At 44.9% G+C, this 19,045-nt stretch overlaps 1 protein-coding gene across 1 annotated transcript; it reads right to left on the bottom strand.

Moving 5' to 3' along the window:
• Positions 1 to 1,230: 1,230 nt before the first annotated feature.
• On the bottom strand, positions 1,231 to 17,778 carry LOC122700163 (60S ribosomal protein L23a-like). Its single transcript, XM_043912837.1, has 3 exons — positions 17,773 to 17,778; positions 2,150 to 2,157; positions 1,231 to 1,747 (listed from the first exon to the last, which is right to left on the bottom strand). Exon 3 carries the CDS (start codon positions 1,741 to 1,743, stop codon positions 1,273 to 1,275), a length of 471 nt encoding a protein of 156 aa, XP_043768772.1. The 5' UTR covers positions 1,744 to 1,747; positions 2,150 to 2,157; positions 17,773 to 17,778; the 3' UTR covers positions 1,231 to 1,272.
• Between the last annotated feature and the right edge of the window lie 1,267 nt (positions 17,779 to 19,045).

The raw sequence follows: 19,045 nt of genomic DNA on the forward strand, positions 1-19,045 counted from the left end.
CCACGGACAGTGACACCAAGATTTAGACTAGCATAGTTGTGATTTTATTTTAGAACATAAGTACAAAATAAATTTATTTGTGTCTTTTAGTCTGATTTTTCAAATTTGTCAGGAAGAGCTCACCGTTTCTTATCTAATTAGTAGAATCCATAAATGTTTTCTTCAAATATTAGAAAGTACTGCTTCATTTAACTCATAATTATTTATAAAGCTAGCATTGTGTGACTTTAAACATTTCTTTGCATAGAACCACATTCAGTATCTGTGTGTTCAGATTTAAGATATAATCTCTGTTCTGTCACAGAGTTCAGACTCAGGCAGTGCCATCCCAACCTCAGCATCCAGTCCTCAGTCCAGACTGCTGGGTAGCTTCTCAGGTTCTTCCCCATGAGAAGGGATAGAAATCTTATGGGTGAAGAAGTTTAAGGTAATTTCCAACTGTGAAACCTTCCAAAGTGATGTAGCTTACTCGTATACATGAGGAAGGACATCCAAAACACAGGGTGTCTGTGCTGTGCTTAGTCGCTCAGTTGTGTCCAACGCTCTGCGACCCCGTGGACTGTAGCCAACCAGGCTCCTCTGTCCATGGGATTCTCCAGGCAAGAATACTGGAGTGGGTTGCCATGCCCTCTTCCAGGGAACCTTCCCAACCCAGGGATTGAACCCAGGTCTCCCCCATGGCAGGCGGATTCTTTACCATCTGAGCCACCAGGGAAGCCCTTAGAGATGATATAACTTACTCATATACATGAGGAAGGACATCCGAAAAACAGAGAGGAGTGGCAAATGTGTACATGAGTGATCCATTGTGCTGCTGGGAAATGCCATGGCAGAGTGTCAGTGTTATTCCAATGTTACGTTTCCCGGGCATCTTTCCTCTCCCTCTGATCTCTTCTAATCACATCTTCTAATCACATCCATTGGCTAAACCCACCCAGCAGCCAGAAAGCAAGAGAGCCCAAGCAATAGACAGTGGCCTGTAGACAGTACAGATTTGGGGTCACTATGCAAGGTAGAGAAAAGTGGAGAATGGCCCTGGTGGTGAGCAGGGGCGCAGACAGGGAATAGTCAGGATAAATCATTTAAAAAATTAAAAATCACTCAAAAATCCACCTTCCAGAGGTAACCTTGATTAACTCTCTGGTAGATTTCATCAATGACTTTGTTATATGCATTACATTTTTATAGCCAACATACTAGTACATAGTTGCTTTTTTTTTTTCTTCACACAGTGAAAACTTTTATATTTGGAATTAGCCAGCTGGACTCAGTTTAGATGATCCCAATTTTGTTGGCAACATCCAAAGCATCATAGTCAGGAGCCAGTCGAACATATGCCTTCTTCTCTCCATCAGGCCTGATCAGAGTATTGACCTTAGCCACGTCAATGTCATAGAGCTTCTTCACAGCCTGTTTAATTTGGTGCTTGTTGGCCTTGACATCCACAATGAATACCAGTGTGTTGTTGTCTTCTATTTTCTTCATGGCTGACTCGGTGGTGAGGGGGAATTTGATGATGGCATAGCAGTCAAGTTTGTTTCTCCTGGGGGCGCTCTTCCGAGGATATTTGGGCTGCCTCCTGAGCCGCAGTGTTTGGGGCCCCCGGAAGGTGGGTGACATCCGGATCTTCTTTTTCTTGTGGCTGTGGACACCTTTCAACACTGCTTTCTTGGCCTTCAAAGCCTTTGCTTTGGCTTCAGCTTTAGGAGGGGCAGGGGCTTCCTTCTTCGCCTTCAGCGCCATCTTCATGAAAAGGCCATAGTTCCTTTTTAAAGCATAGTTAATGAAGGAACAGAGGTCCAAATGGAAAATTATTGAAATAGGGGCTTGATGACAGACAATGAATGGTTTATTAACATTCCCAGTATATTAAAACATACACATATGTTCAGTCACTCAGTTGGGTCCAACTCTTGGTGACCCCATGGACTGTAACCCACCAGGATCCTCTGTCCATGGGATTTTACAGGCAAGAATACTGGCTTAAGTTGCTGTTTCCTTCTCCAGGGTATCTTCCTGTCCCAGGGATTGAACCCATGTCTCTTGTGTCTCCTGCATTGGCAGGCAGATTCTTTACCACTGAACCACTTGGGAAACCCAACACACACACACATGTACACAGTGACCTAAGTCACTCAACTGGAGTAATTTTTTCTTCTCATTGTTTTTTTGGAGTACTTTTTTTTTTCTCATTGTGAATATTTTTAATATAGAAAGATAATTTCAAGCTTCATGATATGTAGATGGCCTTCTTTATTGAATTATGCAGCTGTTCTTTTGTGGACAGAATTAACATTTTTTTGTTTATTGGTTTTTAAACCACAATATCCTGAGTGTGTATTGGGAAAGTGAATGAGTGACCCATGTACATTGCCTGCTCTGTTTTTTCCCCAACCCAGTGATCACTCATTGATCCCCTCATTGTTTCCCATGGAGTTCAGATGTGGTTCAGAATCCTACTCAGCAGCCCTCAATACACTGCCTTTTTCAAGGTGAGACATATTGCTGTCCCATATGTTTAGCAGTCATTAAGATTAGAACTGTAGTGCCTAGTAATTTAAGTGGCTATCAACTGTGACAGAAGATTCCTCCTAAATTATGGGGTGAAAGATCTGGCATGAAAAATTCACTTCTTGGTCTCAGTAACATGGCAGAAGCAGAAAAAACAGCTGAGGGAAATAGCAAAGGCCTAAGCCTGAGGTTGCAGAATTCTCCAAAAAAACAATCCGACTGGATCTTGAATTGGGAATATCCATAAAAGAAGTGCATATCCAGAATTCCGTATTCCCACATCCTTCAAGTTTATGATCTCGGTCACTGGTAAGTCATTCTGAGTGCTTATATATCTAAGAATGTCAGTCTGTTGCCTTTATTCTGAAGGCTACAAAATTACTGGGCCCAATATTCTTCCTTCAAAACCCTCTGAAGGCTACAGCATATAGAGTGCTCAAGGAAAAGTCTTTATATTCTATATAAGAAGTTGTTTTTTTTTTCCCTTGGTTCTTATAATGTGCAAGTAAGTTATTCTTTTTTAAATTTATTTATTTTTAATTGAAGGATAATTGCTTTACAATATTGTGTTGGTTTCTGCCATACATCAACATGAATCAGCCACAGGTAGACATACGTCCCCTCCCTCTTTAACCTCCCTCCCATCTCCCATCTCACCCTTCTGGGTTGTCACAGCCCCCTGAGTCATATAGCAAATTCTTGGCTGTCTGTTTTACATATGGTAGTATATATGTTTCCACACTGCTCTCTTCATTCATCCCACCCTGTCCTTCTTCTGCTGTGTTGACAAGTCTGTTCTCCATGTCTGTGTCTCCATTGCTGCTCTGTGAATAGGTTCATCAGTACCATCTTTCTAGATTACATATACATACATTAATATATGATATTTGTTTTTCTCTTTCTGACTTACTTCACTCTGTATAATAGGCTCTAGTTTCATCCATTATCAAGGCTTCCCGGATAGCTCAATTGGAAAAGAATCTACCTACAATGCAGGAGACCCTGGTTCAATTCCTGGGTCAGGAAGAACCTCTGGAGAAGGGATAGGCTACCCACTCTAGTATTCTTGGGCTTCCCTTCTGGCTCAGCTGGTAAAGAATCCGCCTGCAATGTGGGAGACCTGGGTTTGATCCCTGGGTTGGGAAGATCCCCTGGAGAAGGGAACGGCTACCCACTCCAGTATTCTGGCCTGGAGAATTTCAGAGTCCATGGGGTTGCAAACAGTTATACTCACTTTTCCGCAGCGAGTAAAATGGAACATGTGTGATGTGTCTGCTCAGGGAGTCCTATTAGAGACTTGGTTCTCAAGCTTTTTTATTGGTGTCTGATCACAGAGGCACTCTACCTAGCATGTATTGGAAGTCCAGATTCCCAGCAGGAAAGCAGGTGTTCAGCTGAAACCAGGGTTTGTGAAAACACTTCAGGCACAGTGAGTCACTCTTACTTACCATTTAGGCTTCCCAAGTAGTGCAGTGGTAAAGATTCCACCTACCAATGCAGGACATGCAAGAGACTTGGGTTTGATCCCTGGGTCAAGAAGGTCCCCTTGAGGAGGGAATGGCAGCACGCTCCTGTATTCTTGCCTGGAAAATTCCATAGACAGAGGAGCCTGGCAGCCTATGGTCCACGGGGTTGCAGAGAGTCAGACACAGCTTAGTAACTGAGCATGAACGCACCATTTAGGTCAAGTTTTATATCAGTGTAGCGAGCTATTTACCAGCCAAGTTCTCAGATCCCAGTAAGCAGCTGGACGTCTAAGGATAGCAGCTTTAGGCCTGTTCTGTGAAGTCTTTCCTATGCATCCCCATTTAAATTTAATTTTACTTACATTACAGTGAGCCCTTTCAAAGTGCATACTGAAGTTGTCTTTCATTATTGCTTTTGTTCCAAGTGTGTGTGTTTCTTCCTTCGGAAGTTCTGTACCTCTTGGGTATGACATGATAGAAAAAGAGAAGAGTGAGAAAAGAATCTGTCCTTTCCTTCCTATTTTTGTCACCACTTTGCCCTCCTCCTCTGTGTTCTCCTGGTCTCATGCTCATCCTTTGTGCTTGTGTGTGTGTGATGTGCTCAGTCGTGTCTGACTCTTTGTGACCCCATGGACTGTAGCATGCCAGGCTCCTCTGTCCATGGAATTCTCCAGGCAAGAATACTGGAGTGGGTTGCCGTTCCTTTCTCCAGGGGATCTTCCCAATCCAGGGATCAAACCCGGGTCTCGTGCATTGCAGGGAGATTCTTTACCATCTGAGCCACCAGGGAAGCCCTCTTCAGTGCTACTGATGAATTTTTCTGTGGTATCAGCTCAGCTTCTTATGGACCTAATACAGGGCTGTTTTTTTTGTTGATGGTGTTTTTTATTTTTATTTTTTCAGTATTGCATGTAAAACTTTTTCATTGCAAACCTGAGTGCTTTTATTTCAGATGTTCCATGATTACTTTCTAGTTGTTGTTGTTTTTCCCCTTCCACTCATCCTCCAACAGTTGGAACATCTTTCTAGTTCTGTTAATTTCCAGTAGAGACGTTGTGGGGGCTCATGCTTGTTTCTGCCTCTGTCTTCAGGGGTTTCTGTTAAAAGCCCTGCTCAGTAGTTGAGTCATAGATTGTGGCGCAATTTTCTGGCCTTGTTCCTGGTGGCCAGCAGGTTTTTATTTACTGAACATCTGTTAGCTGAAATCCTCCTTCTCCTATATCACTGTATAGCTAGCTCTCTGACACATTAAAGAAATGACGCATGTAGAGAGAACTGTGTCCTGGCACGCCTGCCTCTAGGCTCTGCTATCCATAGGTTGGAGCCATAGTGCCTTGTCAGTGAAGGCTCCTTCTTGGGCTACTGTGGAGTCCAGTTCCTCTACATCCACTGTTCACAGGGCATGAAGAGAGGGTGCCCTTGGAGGCAGAGAGCACTCTGGACAGCATCTTGGTGTTTTGAACTGTGCTAGCCCTCATGTTCCTGGTTTTAGGGGCTGGCTCCCCAATTTCTTGCCTCGCATTTGGTTGAATATTGATCCCAATTTGCAGAATGAGATTTTTACTTTTTTCAGTGTTATCTCATTTTCATGAGAAGTTGGAAGTGGCTCAGTAGGGGGGCTATTAACCAAGCATTGTTTTAAAACGATAATTCTAAAGAAACTTCCAATTAAGGGACTTATCAGGGATCCAAAGACTAAAGTACTGTAAGCAGCATGTGGAGCCCAGAGTCCCATTAGGGCGCTAGGACAGATACACATGGACAGTGACTCACATCGCCAGTGTATTATGATGGGTACACTGGGAGCGCAACGGGCTGGGAGTCAGGGACTCTGGCTTCTCGCTCCAGACTCCAGCGTGGACTTGCTGCGTGACCTCGGAGGAGGCAGGGCTCCCTTCTGGAACTCTCTTGCTTTGTTTACAAATGAGGGGATTGGTCTTGAGAGTTTCTAGCATGCCTCCAGCTCCAACATTCATCATCATTTTAGACTGTTGGGATTCAGTGGGAACACTGTAGAAAGGAGGAAGCTGCTGACCTTGGACTGATTCACCTCCTCTAGAGACCAAAGAATCAGAAACTACAGATGCCTCCCAGGATCCAGCCTGGCCCCTCAGGGCCCGGAGTGTCCTATGTCCCACCAGGGTTACCCAGCTCCAGCCTCTCCAGCTCATCTCTTTGTTGCTAGATTTTTTTTTTTTTAAAGAAAAGATGGTGCATAAATTGTATGACTTTGCAGTTTGCAAAGGTCTTGTCTGTTTGACTCATCCAACTTGTTTGTATGTGTGTGTTTAATATAGCAGAAAATGGGTCTCAGGCTCTTTTTCCCCCAAGTGAAAAGCCCTTTCATGACTGATTCATAATTTAAGCATAAGGAGTTGGATGATGCTTCATGTTGACAATGAGCCACGATCGTTTAGTTAGACCAAGTTTAGACAAGGGGTCTAAGGCAAGAGTGAGTCACGTCTGGGACATTAGGGTGTGCAAAGACCTCAGGACTGGGCCCAGAGCCTCCTATGCTCCAGGTGGATTTTTGACTTGTATTGGGAATCCCATAGTCTCTGTGTGTGTCTGACTGACAGAGGTGAGTCAGCACCCATGGTGAGGAGTAGGGTGGCACCCTCCTGTCTGATGAGGCTGGTCTTGGGTGTGAACCCCCTTGGGGCAAGGGGATGGAGACCTGGGACCTCGGGGACTCCTGGGCTCTGTCCTCCCTGCGGGGACACTGTGGGCTGGCTGTCCTCCTGAGTACGCCACAGGCACAAGGCCCTGCTACCTCCTGTGACATCTCCTTACCCCAAGCCAGGAGAGCAGGCGCAATTAATGAATCTAGCAGATTATAAAACACTGCCAAAACCAGATATTCAGGTTAACACAAAATCCACTTGAGAGGCATAAATAATCTAATTGGTGCTTGACATGCAAACAGAATAGATGATCACAAGCGCTTTCAAGTACATGGTGTTCCAGCTCTCCCTTCTTTCAGGACAAACTGCTTAGATACTCCCGCCATATGTACTGGATTGGCCAAAAAGTTCATTTGGGGTTTTCTGTCACATCTTATGGAAAATCCCAAACAAACATTTTGGCCAACCCATTATATGTGTGTGTGCTAGTCACTTACTCGTGTCCAACTGTAGATCGCCAGGTTCCTCTGTCCGTGGGATTCTCTGGGCAAGAATACTGGAGTGGCTTGCTATTCCCTTCTCCAGGGGATCTTCCTGACCCAGGGATTGAACCCTGGTCTCCTACATTGTGGGCAGATTCTTTACAGCCTGAGCCGCCAGGGAAGCCCATATACATCTCTATACTTTAGGGAGAGAAAGGGTGAAAGAACTGCTTTTCAGTTCATATCTGTGAGATGTTGCAAGAGAGGACAACATACACATTCCATAGGACTTCCTCCATGGCGTCCCTTGATGTCACTGCCTGAATGTCTTGTGCAGCAGGAAGACGGTGCTCTCCTCTTTGTTTCCGCAGCGGGAGCACAACATTTCCCACGTCGACTCATGTTTGTCTATGTGTCTATATCTCCTGTCACTCTGCACTCCTGGAGGTTAAGAGCCACATCCAGTTATCACCTCGCAAAGAGCCTATGCAGAGGGCACACTCAGTAGTGACCTTTTAAGCTAGATAAATGTCAGCTCTAGACTTAGCTGAGGAGCTGGGAGGATGACATTCCCCAGAAGACAAGCTGTATCTGTCAGTCAGAGCACCCTGTGTACATTTGATTTATGTGATGGATTATTATTTATAAAGCACCTACTATGTGCCAGATAGGGCTTCCCTGATAGCTCAGTTGGTGAAGAATCTGCCTGCAATGCAGGAGACCCTGGCTCAATTTCTGGGTCAGGAAGATCCGCTAGAGATGGGATAGGCTACCCACTCCAGTATTCTTGGGCTTCCCTTGCGGCTCAGCTGGTAAAGAATCCGCCTGCAATGCAGGAGACCTGAGTTTGATCCCTGAATTGGGAAGATATCCTGGAGAAGGGAAAGGCTACCCACTCCAGTATTCTGGCCTGGAGAATTCCATGGACTCTATAGTCCAGGGGGTCGCAAAGAGTCAAATATGACTGAGCGACTTTCACTTTCATGTGCTGGATATTCTTTTAGATACTAAGGATAGCGTAGTGAATAAGACAAATAAGATTCCCACCCACAAAGAGTTTAAACACAATGGGGAAACAGACAGTAAACAACCAACAAAACAACAGTTATTAAAGGAATGAAAATAGGATGATAGAGAATAATTGGGGTCCAAGAAGACCTAGCGCCTTTCAAGTAAGATGTAAGGACAAAAAAAAGTGAGAGAGAGGAAGGAGCATTACAGGGGAGGAGATAGCTAGTACAAAGGCCCTGAGGCAGAATGAAATGTGGCTTCCTAAAGAAACAGGGAAAAGTCCAGAATGGCTAAGGAGTGCAGAGTGGGAGTGGGGAATAGATGGCATGAGATTGAAGCAGCAGGCAGGCTAGGACCACGTCACACAGATTCCTCTAAACGCACAAAGGTGCTTTGCGCTGGGTGGAGAAAGGTGGAATGCATCAGTTCCTGGAGCCATTTAGAGAAGATATCATCTGATATCTTGATGATGATATGAAACCAGGGTCTCGTCCTTCTATGGGGATGATCCTTCATGCTCTCATGCTGTTTTTCAGGGAGACAGGTGGCTCTTACTGCACTTTTTCTACCGTGTTGCTTGCTCAGCCCCCGATGCATGTTTGAACTTGTGCAGTAGTGGGATGGCCCTGGCCCTGGGACTGGGAGGAAGGGAATGGCTCTCTTGAGGATGGAAGCCTCTACTTCAGTCTTAAAATCACTGAACACTCTGCATTGTCCAGGGCTGCTGTTTGAGTTGAAAGTCACAGAGGCACTCTGCAAATTTGCTAAAGTCAGAAAGGCAATGTGTGGCCCGCCAAAACTGACTTTCAGGGTTTGAACTGGCCTCCAGGCCTCAGCATCAGCAGGATTGTCTCTGTTGGTTTCCCCACTCTGTTTTTCTCTTTGTCTTGGCTTTATTCACTCACATTCCAGGAGAGCTTGCTCCCAAATGCCGTTAGTCTTATAAAGTAGGGTTTGTGTCCTGAACACCATGCTTTGGAGTAACTTCCTTGAAATTTACTAAGTTCCCTCCCATGCCTGGGGCCAGCTGGAGCCCTCAGTTCTATCTGTTTGAGCTCTGGTCCTCATTTCTTCTGTTTGGGGTGCTCTTTGACTCCTTCACCTATATGGGGGGGGGGGACCACATGCTCTGAGAACATTCAGGACTCCTGTTCATGGCATTATCCTGAGGGCACCATGGATGGGTCCCAGCTCCAGGAAGTGGTTTGGGGAATAGATCACTGTCTCAGGGCAGCACAGTATTTCTTCCACAGAATCTCATAGGATCCGGCCCCCAGAATGGTGCTAACATGCTAATTCAGGAGGACTTTTACTCCCAACTTGACATAGAGTTCTGAGCTCTGGGCTCTCCTGAGCCTTGGGCTCTAGCTGCGTTTGAAGGCCTGAGTGTCAGTCTTTCCTGTTCGGGTTCTGATTGTGGTGTATCTTTAGTCTACAGTACCTGTGGGCAGCAGGTTGGTGGCAGGGGTCCTTCGTCCTGTTTCCTGCTTTTGCACACAGGTCGACCACTCCAAACTACATCATGTGTCAGGGCCCTTGCTGTGTGGCCATACCTATCACCTCCACAGTTTCTATTTTTAAATATTTATTTGACTGCATTAGGTCTTAGGGCTTCCAAGGTGGCACAGTGGTAAAGAATCTGCCTGCCATTGCTGGAGACGCAAGAGATGCAGGTTCAATCCCTGGGTCGGGAAGAACCCCTGGAGTAGGAAATGGCACCAAGGAAAGATCCCCATGGTCTGTAAGTCACAAAGAGTCAGACATGACTGAGCACATCAGGTCTTAATTGCACCACAGTCGATCTTCAGTGCGGCAGGAGGGATCTTTCATTGTAGCACACAGACTCTCTAGTTGTGGTGTGCAGGCTCAATAGTTGTGGTGTGTGCAGGTTTAATTTGCCCTGAGGCATGTGAGCTCTTAGTCCCTGACCAGGGATCAAACCCAGGTCCCTTGTATTACAAGGCAAACTCTTAACCACTAGACCACCAGGGAAGTCCCTCCTTCAAGGGTTTTGAGTCCATTGCTCCTTAGCACCACTGGGCCACAACAACTGATACCTTCTTTTGCATCTACTTGATGTGCTAACTTCATGCCCTCCTGGGTCCTGGGTTGGTTGTGACCCATACCAGACATGGGACAGGTATTGCTTGTGCAGACGTAGGTAATATACATATAGCTCGCCTCTGCCCGCACCTGCCAGCATCTTTCTACCCTACATTTTCATTTACCTCTCCCCCATCCATGACTGGAGATATATCCCTGGTAAAGCCAGGACCTAGTGGTCCAATTTGAAGAAACACAGTCCATCTACCAAAATTAATTTCAAAAGAACTCAAATACTTTATTTTTACATTTTGAAGAAGTTGAAAGGGATCTCAATGTACAATCCACAGCTGTTCTCTACATTTCTCTGGCAGTGAACTCCTAAACCCACGGCTGCAGGGCTTTTCTTCATTTCTCCTCCCCTTTCCCAGTAATTTGCTATCTTGATTTGTACTGTCCAGTATGGTAATCACGAACCATGTGTGGCTAGTAAGCACTTGAAATGAAAGCTACAGTGAATTGAGATGTGCTTTAAGTGTAATATGCATACAGGATTTTGAAGACTTGTTATATAAAAATATAAGTAAAATATCTGATTAATAATTTTTTATAGTGCATACACATTCAAATGATAATTTAAAAATATTTTATAAAATATATATTTGAAAATGACTTTACCTGTTTCTTTTTGCTTTTTTGATATAGCTATTGTGTGTGTGTGTGTGTGTGTGCGCGCACACATGCACACGCATGCATGTGTGTATGCATGCTCAGTCACATCCAATTCTTTGTGACCCCATGAATTGTAACCCACCAGGCTCCTCTGTCCATGGAATTTTCCAGGCAGGAGTACTGAAGCAGGTTGCCATTTTCTACTCCAGGGGATGTTCCCGACCCAGGGATTGAACCCACATCTATTGCGTCTCTTGCATTGCAGGCAGATACTTTATGTTGAGCCACTAGGAAAATTTAAATTACATGTTTATATATGTTTATTACATATTTATAAATGTTGTTGTTCAGTCACTGAGTTGTGTCTGACTCTTTGCAACCCCGTGGACTGCAGCACACAAGGCTCCTCTGTCCTCCACTATCTCCCAGAGTTTGCTCACATTTATGTCCATTGAGTTGGTGATGCTAACCAACCATCTCACCCTCTGCTGCCTGCTTCTCCATTTGCTTTCAGTCTTTCCCAACATCAGGGCCTTTTCCAGTGAGTCGGCTCTTCCCACCAGGTGGCCAAAGTATTGGAGCCTTGGCTTCAGTATCAGCCCTTCCAATGAACATAGTTCATGTTATATTTCTTTTGGATAATGCTGATTCAAATCAATGAAACCTTTCTAGTGTTCTTCTTTTCCTCCTCTTCTCCGGCTCTTTTATCCTTCTCTGATGTTTTGTTTCAAAAGCACAAAACTTAATGGTATGGCAGAAATGAAACTCTCCTCAGATGGAGATGTCAAAGGGCAGAGGCTCTAAGAAATACAAACACATTAATCATCTTAGTCCCACCACACATAGATTAAATAGCATTTGGATCAAAATAGACATTTTAGGAAATAACAGGCTTCACTGTTTATTGAAATTGCTGTCATAAAATTTTACAACATGGAAAACAACATTGGATGGAGGAAAGACACTACATCTTTCCCTCCTAGAACCTCTTACCAGTCCACATTTCACTCTAGTGTTTAAATTCTTTCATTTACAAGAGAGCTCCTCTCCAAGGTCTGTTCTTTCCAGGCTCTCCCACCATCCCATACTTCTGAGCTGACACAACTCATAGAAGACAATTAGCTCTTTTGATTTAAAATCAGCAGGCAACATTTTCCTATGTCATTTTTTTCTTTCCTTGAATAAATGTCTAGTTCCCAATCCATCATCACCAATAACTTAAGACTGCCATTTATTCTTCGTTCCAAGGAGACTGTCCCAAACCATGAAAGCAATGCTGGCATGACTCACAATTCACATAAAATATGTCTGGGTGTTTGGGCAAACAGCCAAAAGGATTGTTTAATCTCACCTTGTGATAAGAGATACTAAGTACTTGGGAATACAATAAGAGGATTTGTTTTAAGCTTTGAAATAGTTTTCTGATAATCTCTTAAATCTTTTTTTAAAAAATTGAAATACAGTGCACAGTGACAGCTAATAGGAAACTTTTTCCAATGTCTAAGTGTTCACACATGTAAAAACTTGAATGTGGACTGAATAGATGCATTTGAAACAAAGCATGGCTGAGAAATAACAGAGAATCTTTTACTTGATAATTATTCTTTCTAGATTAAGTAACAATTTACTCTGGGGAGTTAGTTGTAGCCAAAGATTTAAAAGCTAACTATTGTTATTAGGCTGTGGTCTTGAAAATCAGAAATGAACTTAGAAAATGGTCTGCTAGGTTCTCCAAGGAACTCAGGGAGGGTGAAGAATCTCTCCATGATTTAGTCTCGTCTTCCTATAGGCTTTTCTTTGCCCATAAAGAGCACATGCATATCATTTTAGGATTTCTTAGTTATTATAGCATTTGCTGTTATTTTGTATATTTAATATTTAGGACAATTGCTTGCTCACATTAGATGAAGAAGAGGAAGTGAAGTATTGTGTAATTAAACAGAATCTCAAGAATTACGCTGATATTTGGTAAGCCATTTCCTCTTCTCACTATAAGTGTCTAATTCATGCTTTTCCTGAAAAATAGCAAAATTGCAGTCTCATCAGAAACTTTGAACTCAAACTATAAATTTCTGAGTGCCCAGAGATTTTGAGGTAGCATTTTCTTTTTTTAATAATCTTTTACAAATTTATTATTTTTGGCTGTGCCAGGTCTTTGTTGCTGCGAGGACTTTCTCTAGTTTTGGCGAACGGGAGCTACTCTCTAGCTGCAGTGCTTGGGTGTCTCACTGCGGTGACTTCTTTTGTTGCAGACCACAGACTCTAGGGCATGGACACTTCAGTAATTTGGCTCCTAGGCTCTAGAGCACAGGCTCAATAGTTGTGGCACACAGGCTTAGCTGTCCCAAGGCATGTGGGATCTTCCCAGATCAGGGGCTGAACCCACGTCTCCTGCGTTGGCAGGTGGATTCTTTACCACTGAGCCGCGGGGACATGAGGTGGCATTTTCTTTAAAAGTTTTGGAAACAAGGAGCAGTTCAGCATTTAGATCTTTGGTGACTGTGTTATCCATGAAGAGCTGAATGTATCAGTTCAGTACAGTTCAGTCGCTCAGTTGTGTCCAACTCTTTGCGACCTCATGAATCGCAGCACGCCAGGCCTCCCTGTCTATCCCAAACTCCTGGAGTTTACTCAAACTCATACCCATTGAGTCAGTGATGCCATCCAGCCATCTCATCCTCTGTCGTCCCCTTCTCCTCCTGCCCCCAATCCCTCCCAGCATCAGGGTCTTTTCCAATGAGTCAACTCCTCGCATGAGGTGGCCAAAATATTGTATAGGCACATGCAAACAAAGGTTTCTAGGTGTTTGGCCCAGGGAAACAAAGCTCAATTTCTTGCCCCCTCTGAGCTGAAGTTTCTGCGTGAAGTGGAAATTATACAGCATGCTGGAAACTTTTGTTGAAATACAGGTACTTAAGCAAAAGTTGGAGGGCAGCTGCCTCACCTGGCTCTGGACGAGGCTGGTAGCACAGGTCACAAGTCCCAGGGTAGGAGTCTTCAGAGGTCCCTTCCCCAACCCCTCCGGTCTCTGTACTTGTCCTCAGCCAAGGGTACAAGGTGGCTGTATGCTCCTAAAGACCTCAGGACATCTCCCAGCACTTTTGCAACCTGTCCCAAGCCTAACACTCAAGAGAATCCTTAAACATGTGCTATCAATTTGCCCTGCTCTAACCTGGGGCCCTGTGGGGGTGCCTTATTACCACGTGTCTAGGTAAGACACAGGGAGAGACGGACTCATTCAATTTTTGTCAAAATTCTTCCTCAGAAACACTTTTCCAAAACACCTCTTGAGACCTTTGCTTTGGTGCTAAGAAGATAAAAATGCAAAAAAAAATTGCTAGCTCTTTTGTAAGTTCTATCATACAGCCTTGTCAGTTCAAATTTGGATCTCAGAGAAAAGTGAACTTTGAATGTGACCCACACTGATACGTATCAGAACTCTTGTCTGAGAAATGGGCTGTTAGAGCCGTAAGGAGAGTGGGAACCAAAGCACTAACTCAAAAATAAGTCTGCACCCTCATGTTCACTATAGCGTTATTTACAGTAGCCAAGACATGAAAACAACTTAAATGTCCATTGATGGATGAATGGATACAGAAAATGTGATATGTACATTTATATAATATGATGTATTATTATTCAACCATAAAAAGGAGGAAAATCCTGCCATTTGTGAAAGCATGCATGGACCTCAAGGGCATTATGCTAAGTGAAATAAACACAGACAAATACTGTATAATCATGTTTATATGTGGAATCTTAAAATAAGACCAGACCAACTCCTAGAAACAGAATAGATCAGTGGTTGCCAAACGTGGGGGTGGAGGTGAAAGGGGTCAAAAGGTACAAATTTCCAGTTATAAAATAAATAATAATAAGTCCTGGGGCTCTAATGTACACCATGATGACTATAGTCAATGATACTATATTGCAGTGGATTACTAGTTCTTTACCAGATATGTGATTGCAAATATCTTCTTACATTCTGTGAGTTGTGTTTTCGCTTTCTTGATATATTTGAAAGTTGCTAAGACAGTAGATCTGAAAAGTCTTAATCACAAGAAAAAAAGATGTAACCGTGTGGTGATGGATGTTAACTAGACTTTATTGTGGTGATCATTTCACAGTATGTGTGTGTGTGTGTATATATATGTATATGTATCTCAAATCATTATGTTATACACCTAAAGTTTATACATTGTCGTATGTCAATTATAGTTCAAAAAATAGAGTGGGTGCTTGGCAAAGGGTGGGAAATAAAGGGAAGAAGGCCAGCAACACTCAAGGAACAGAAGCTGGGACCCCAGAATCCTGGGGAGGAAAGGCACATGGTCAGCCCTGTTCAGAAGCACAGGGATGGCAGTGAGGTGAGGTGGGGTCCCCCTGTATCCTGTTTCTAGACACTGAATATCTGGCTCCCTGCCTGAATTTTATAAGAGCAAATCGCTCAGTGATTCCTATAGCATGAAGGGAAAACAGAAGAGCAATCCAAGCCCAAATGCTAATACAAGTTTCTGCATTAAAAGAGCATTTATTTGGGTCTTGAACCGAGGCCAGGCCCAGGCTGCCAGAGTGAGCTGGGCAGAAAGATGGAGCCTGTTTCTTTTGAAGTTTGGTGGTCAGCTTTGTGCTGGCTGTGGTAGTGAACCTATCTTATCCCACCAAAGGAAAGCTGTTATTTAGAAGGAAGGGAGCCCACATTTGAAGTTCTGTATTAACATTGCTACAAATGATAGAAAACTTTTTGTTTCTAGGCAACTTTTATGTTTCAGAGACCAAAGCAGTTTGCCTAATGTGGGTTTTGTCCACACTCTTTACAGTAGTAATTTTAAAGAGTTTGATTTAAATGGAACAAATTGGCTCACTGGATCATCCCCAGCCATGATGGAGATGCCCTGCAATGCTAGAAGAGCTCTCAGGCCCAGTCTGAATTTTCCATGCTCTGGAGTTGTCCTGGGCTTGCCCTCTGCCTTGGAAAGGAGCAGAGCAGGGGGCGCAGTTGTGGACCAGAGGTTCTTGTGCCGAGCCAAGAGCCAGGATAAACAAGGATGCGTGCGACCCCAATCTGCCCTTGAAGCCTTCATCCTAAGGGGGCAGCTTGGAAAGGGGAAAGAAGAAAGCTCAGTGTGAATCCAAAGTAGAAAATAGTTCAGGCCATGCGAAAGCCATATAAAACGTAATGGGGAGATGACCACCACACAGAGGGAGACAAGTGGAGGAGGTCTATTTCAGATGTGCCTCAAAAGATGGGCAGGATTTGGGTAAGAAATAGTGCAGAGGATAGATCGAAGCAGGTGAGCATGTGGGAAACTATGAGGTATGCCTGGGAAAGAGCAAGTCCCCAGTTTTGTTGGCAGATGGGGGATCCTTTGGAGCAAAGGCTGGTTGGAGGAGTCAGGGCCAGGATGGGAAAGTCTGGCTTAGGGAAAGGGCTGTGGCCACCACAGTAGCCCTGAGGAGAGGAGGTGAGTGCAGAAGTGAGGCCCACCAGTGCATCCACGACAGTGACTCTCAGCACTGGCTACACACGGGGTCACCCTGGGAGCTTCGAAGCTGTGCTGGGACCACAGGACCAGAGCTCTGGTTTAACTGGCCCCAGGCAGTAGGATTTGTGAAAAACACCCCCTGAACAGTGATTCAGAGATGCTGCCAAGGCCAAGAACCCCTGGATTGTGGCAGATGGTGATTCAGTGAGGTGGGGCTGAATCTGAATCTTTGTGTAGCGAGGGTCTGTAGAACTTGGCCACACCACATCAGCAGAGCACCTGCCTGCAGCTTACCCCTCCTGCGAGGAAAAAATGAGGAAACCTTTCTCCTCATTCATCCATTTTGCTCTGGGATGCTGGGTCCCTGCCCTTGACCTTCAAGGGCCAATGAGGACTTTAGGCTGAAATATACAGACCTGTGGGTCCCCAGGAAGCCCTTCAGGGGGTGTGTGGGCACACAGTGTTAGCACAATCAATTTTCTCAGCTTTCACGTGTACAATCTCCAACACAGGTCCGCCTGAGTGCCCTCCTCCACAATACTGATTCTCCCATCCGCCTCCCCGCTCCCACTGCCTTGCACATCCTCCAAATACAGTATTCTGCATCTTTGGCAGTTACTTAAACGTATGATAAAAAGAAACCTTTAAATATCAACTTTAAAATTTGGCTCTGTGACTCTGCGGTCTTGGCCCTATCCCACCCTTTCTGAGGTTCAGTGCCTCCTCTGTAAAAACGGGGCCAACCAGCTCTGTTCTGCAGGGTGGTTGAAAGATCAAATGAGGGAGCCCCAGAAGTGGCCTGGCCTGCAGCCAGCTCTGGGTGAATGGTGGATGTTATTCGCATGGTTGGCATCTGGAAAACCATCTTGGCGTGTGGTCAGGGCTCCTTGAATGTGAGCGCCCTCCCCCGTTATTAATGGCTCCCAGATTTTATCCCCATGGAGCCCAGCTGTCTCATGGAGGTTGGGAGTGTGAGGCAGGAAGGTTCCAACCTCTCTGGTCTCCCCTTTTCCAACTTTCTCCAAGAAGACCTCACAATGCATCTCTCCCAACAGGCCTCCCCTCGAGTAAGAAAGCCTCGTGATGGACCTTTCTCCTCTTTGATCATTTGACAGGCTCACTCTAGGTACAGCATAAGTAAGTCAATGCATCAGTGAGTGAGTGCTGGGAACAGGGGAGCGAATGAGGCAGGCATTTCCCCGCCCTCACCAAACTCAGTCTAGATGTCACCAGACAATTACAACACCGATAGATGCCACAATAGTAAAAACAAAAACAAACACACAAACGAAGAGGCCATGCAAGCCTACAGAAAAGGCATGAAGGAAGGGAAGGCTTCTTGGAGGAAGTGTTGTCTAAACTAAAATCTAATGGGAAAGTGGAAGCCAGACAGCAGGCTTGTTTCTGAGCAGTGGGTTCATGGGCCCGGAGGTAAGGAAGAGCACACCAAACTCAGAACAGAAAAGCCTTAGTAAACTTGGCTGTGGAAATGAAGGTTGCCCAGTGTTCTCTTCTCTTTTGTTGGTCCACCCATATGATGGCATGCTCTGGAAAACACAGAGGGTCTTCTGCATCTTTTGTGTTTATTGTTTATCCCATATTAGCTTCACTCTGCAACACCACTGCTGACACTTGAATAAATGCTCACTGAACGCAGAAATGACTAGAACAGGAGGCCTCCTGGAGCTTCTTTGGAGGTCTTCTCATACCTCCTTGAGCCTGGGTAGCAGTGCATGGAACCCAGTCTAATCAGGAAATGGGCTAACAGAGCCCCATGCACTGGCCCCTAAGACTTGAACCCCCAGGAAGCCATGCTGTGAAATATCTTTGCATGCATTATTCCAAGATTGGGATGATATAGGTACATTTCATCTTCAGGGAGCATGCACCCCCAGTGGTCCTGGGACTCAGGCCAGGGGCCTGGGCAGTGGATGAAATGTGTGGCTTTTGTCAACCTGCCATTCATGTCAGAGACCAGGGAAGGGCAGAGAGACAGCAGCAGGGACGGGGGAGCAGGATCATCCATTTACCCTCTGGCTCCTTCCCTGGCAGGTCCGAGCCCATTACCAGCAGACAGACTCAGCCTTTCCCGCTTCCCCACACTGGCCCTGGACACACACCCTCCCTATGCTCCCTCACACACTTCAGGGCTTTATGTTCAAGTCCTCACAGTTTACCCCTGATGATGACTCAGAGAAACAAATTCTAGGTCACTGACAAATCAAAGCCACTGAGAACAGATACATCTTTTGAGGCACAAAAGCGAGGATTTTCTGTGATCTTTCGGAGGATTCCCAGTCACGGCATTTTCCTGGAAATCCACAAGTAAGTGCTATTTGCGGTCTAGAAAGCAATGAATTTCATTCTTATGGTTGTCTCCCAAGGTGGTCAATGACCACACAGTCCAGCTTACTCCCTATCAGCCTGCAGGAGAAGGCCAATGGGATGTCAAACCAATATATATGCTTCCAGTTTAAAATATTCAGAGTTGATTTTCCCTGTGGTTGGATGAGCCAGGTTGACAAGTAAAAATCAACAGAAGAAGGAGGCTTTCCCCAAAAGGTCAAAGAGGACAGATGGAAACAAGATGTGAGAAGCCTGGGCTCCACCGGCCTAGCTTCACTGTCTTGGGCCTCTTGGAGCCTAACTGGTACCTTGACCATGATCTGAGGTCCAAGGCGAAGTTCTCCATAGTGGAGACTGCCCACTTGGACTACACCAGAACCTGCCATTTCCTAAGAAGACCTCTT

The sequence above is a fragment of the Cervus elaphus genome, chromosome 9 (assembly GCF_910594005.1).
Source record: "Cervus elaphus chromosome 9, mCerEla1.1, whole genome shotgun sequence".
NCBI classification, from domain to species: domain Eukaryota; kingdom Metazoa; phylum Chordata; class Mammalia; order Artiodactyla; family Cervidae; genus Cervus; species Cervus elaphus.

What these genes read in the sequence shown, in the direction of transcription:
- LOC122700163 (XM_043912837.1), bottom strand. Translation starts at nt 1,743, where the DNA reads ATGGCGCTGAAGGCGAAGAAGGAAGCCCCTGCCCCTCCTAAAGCTGAA.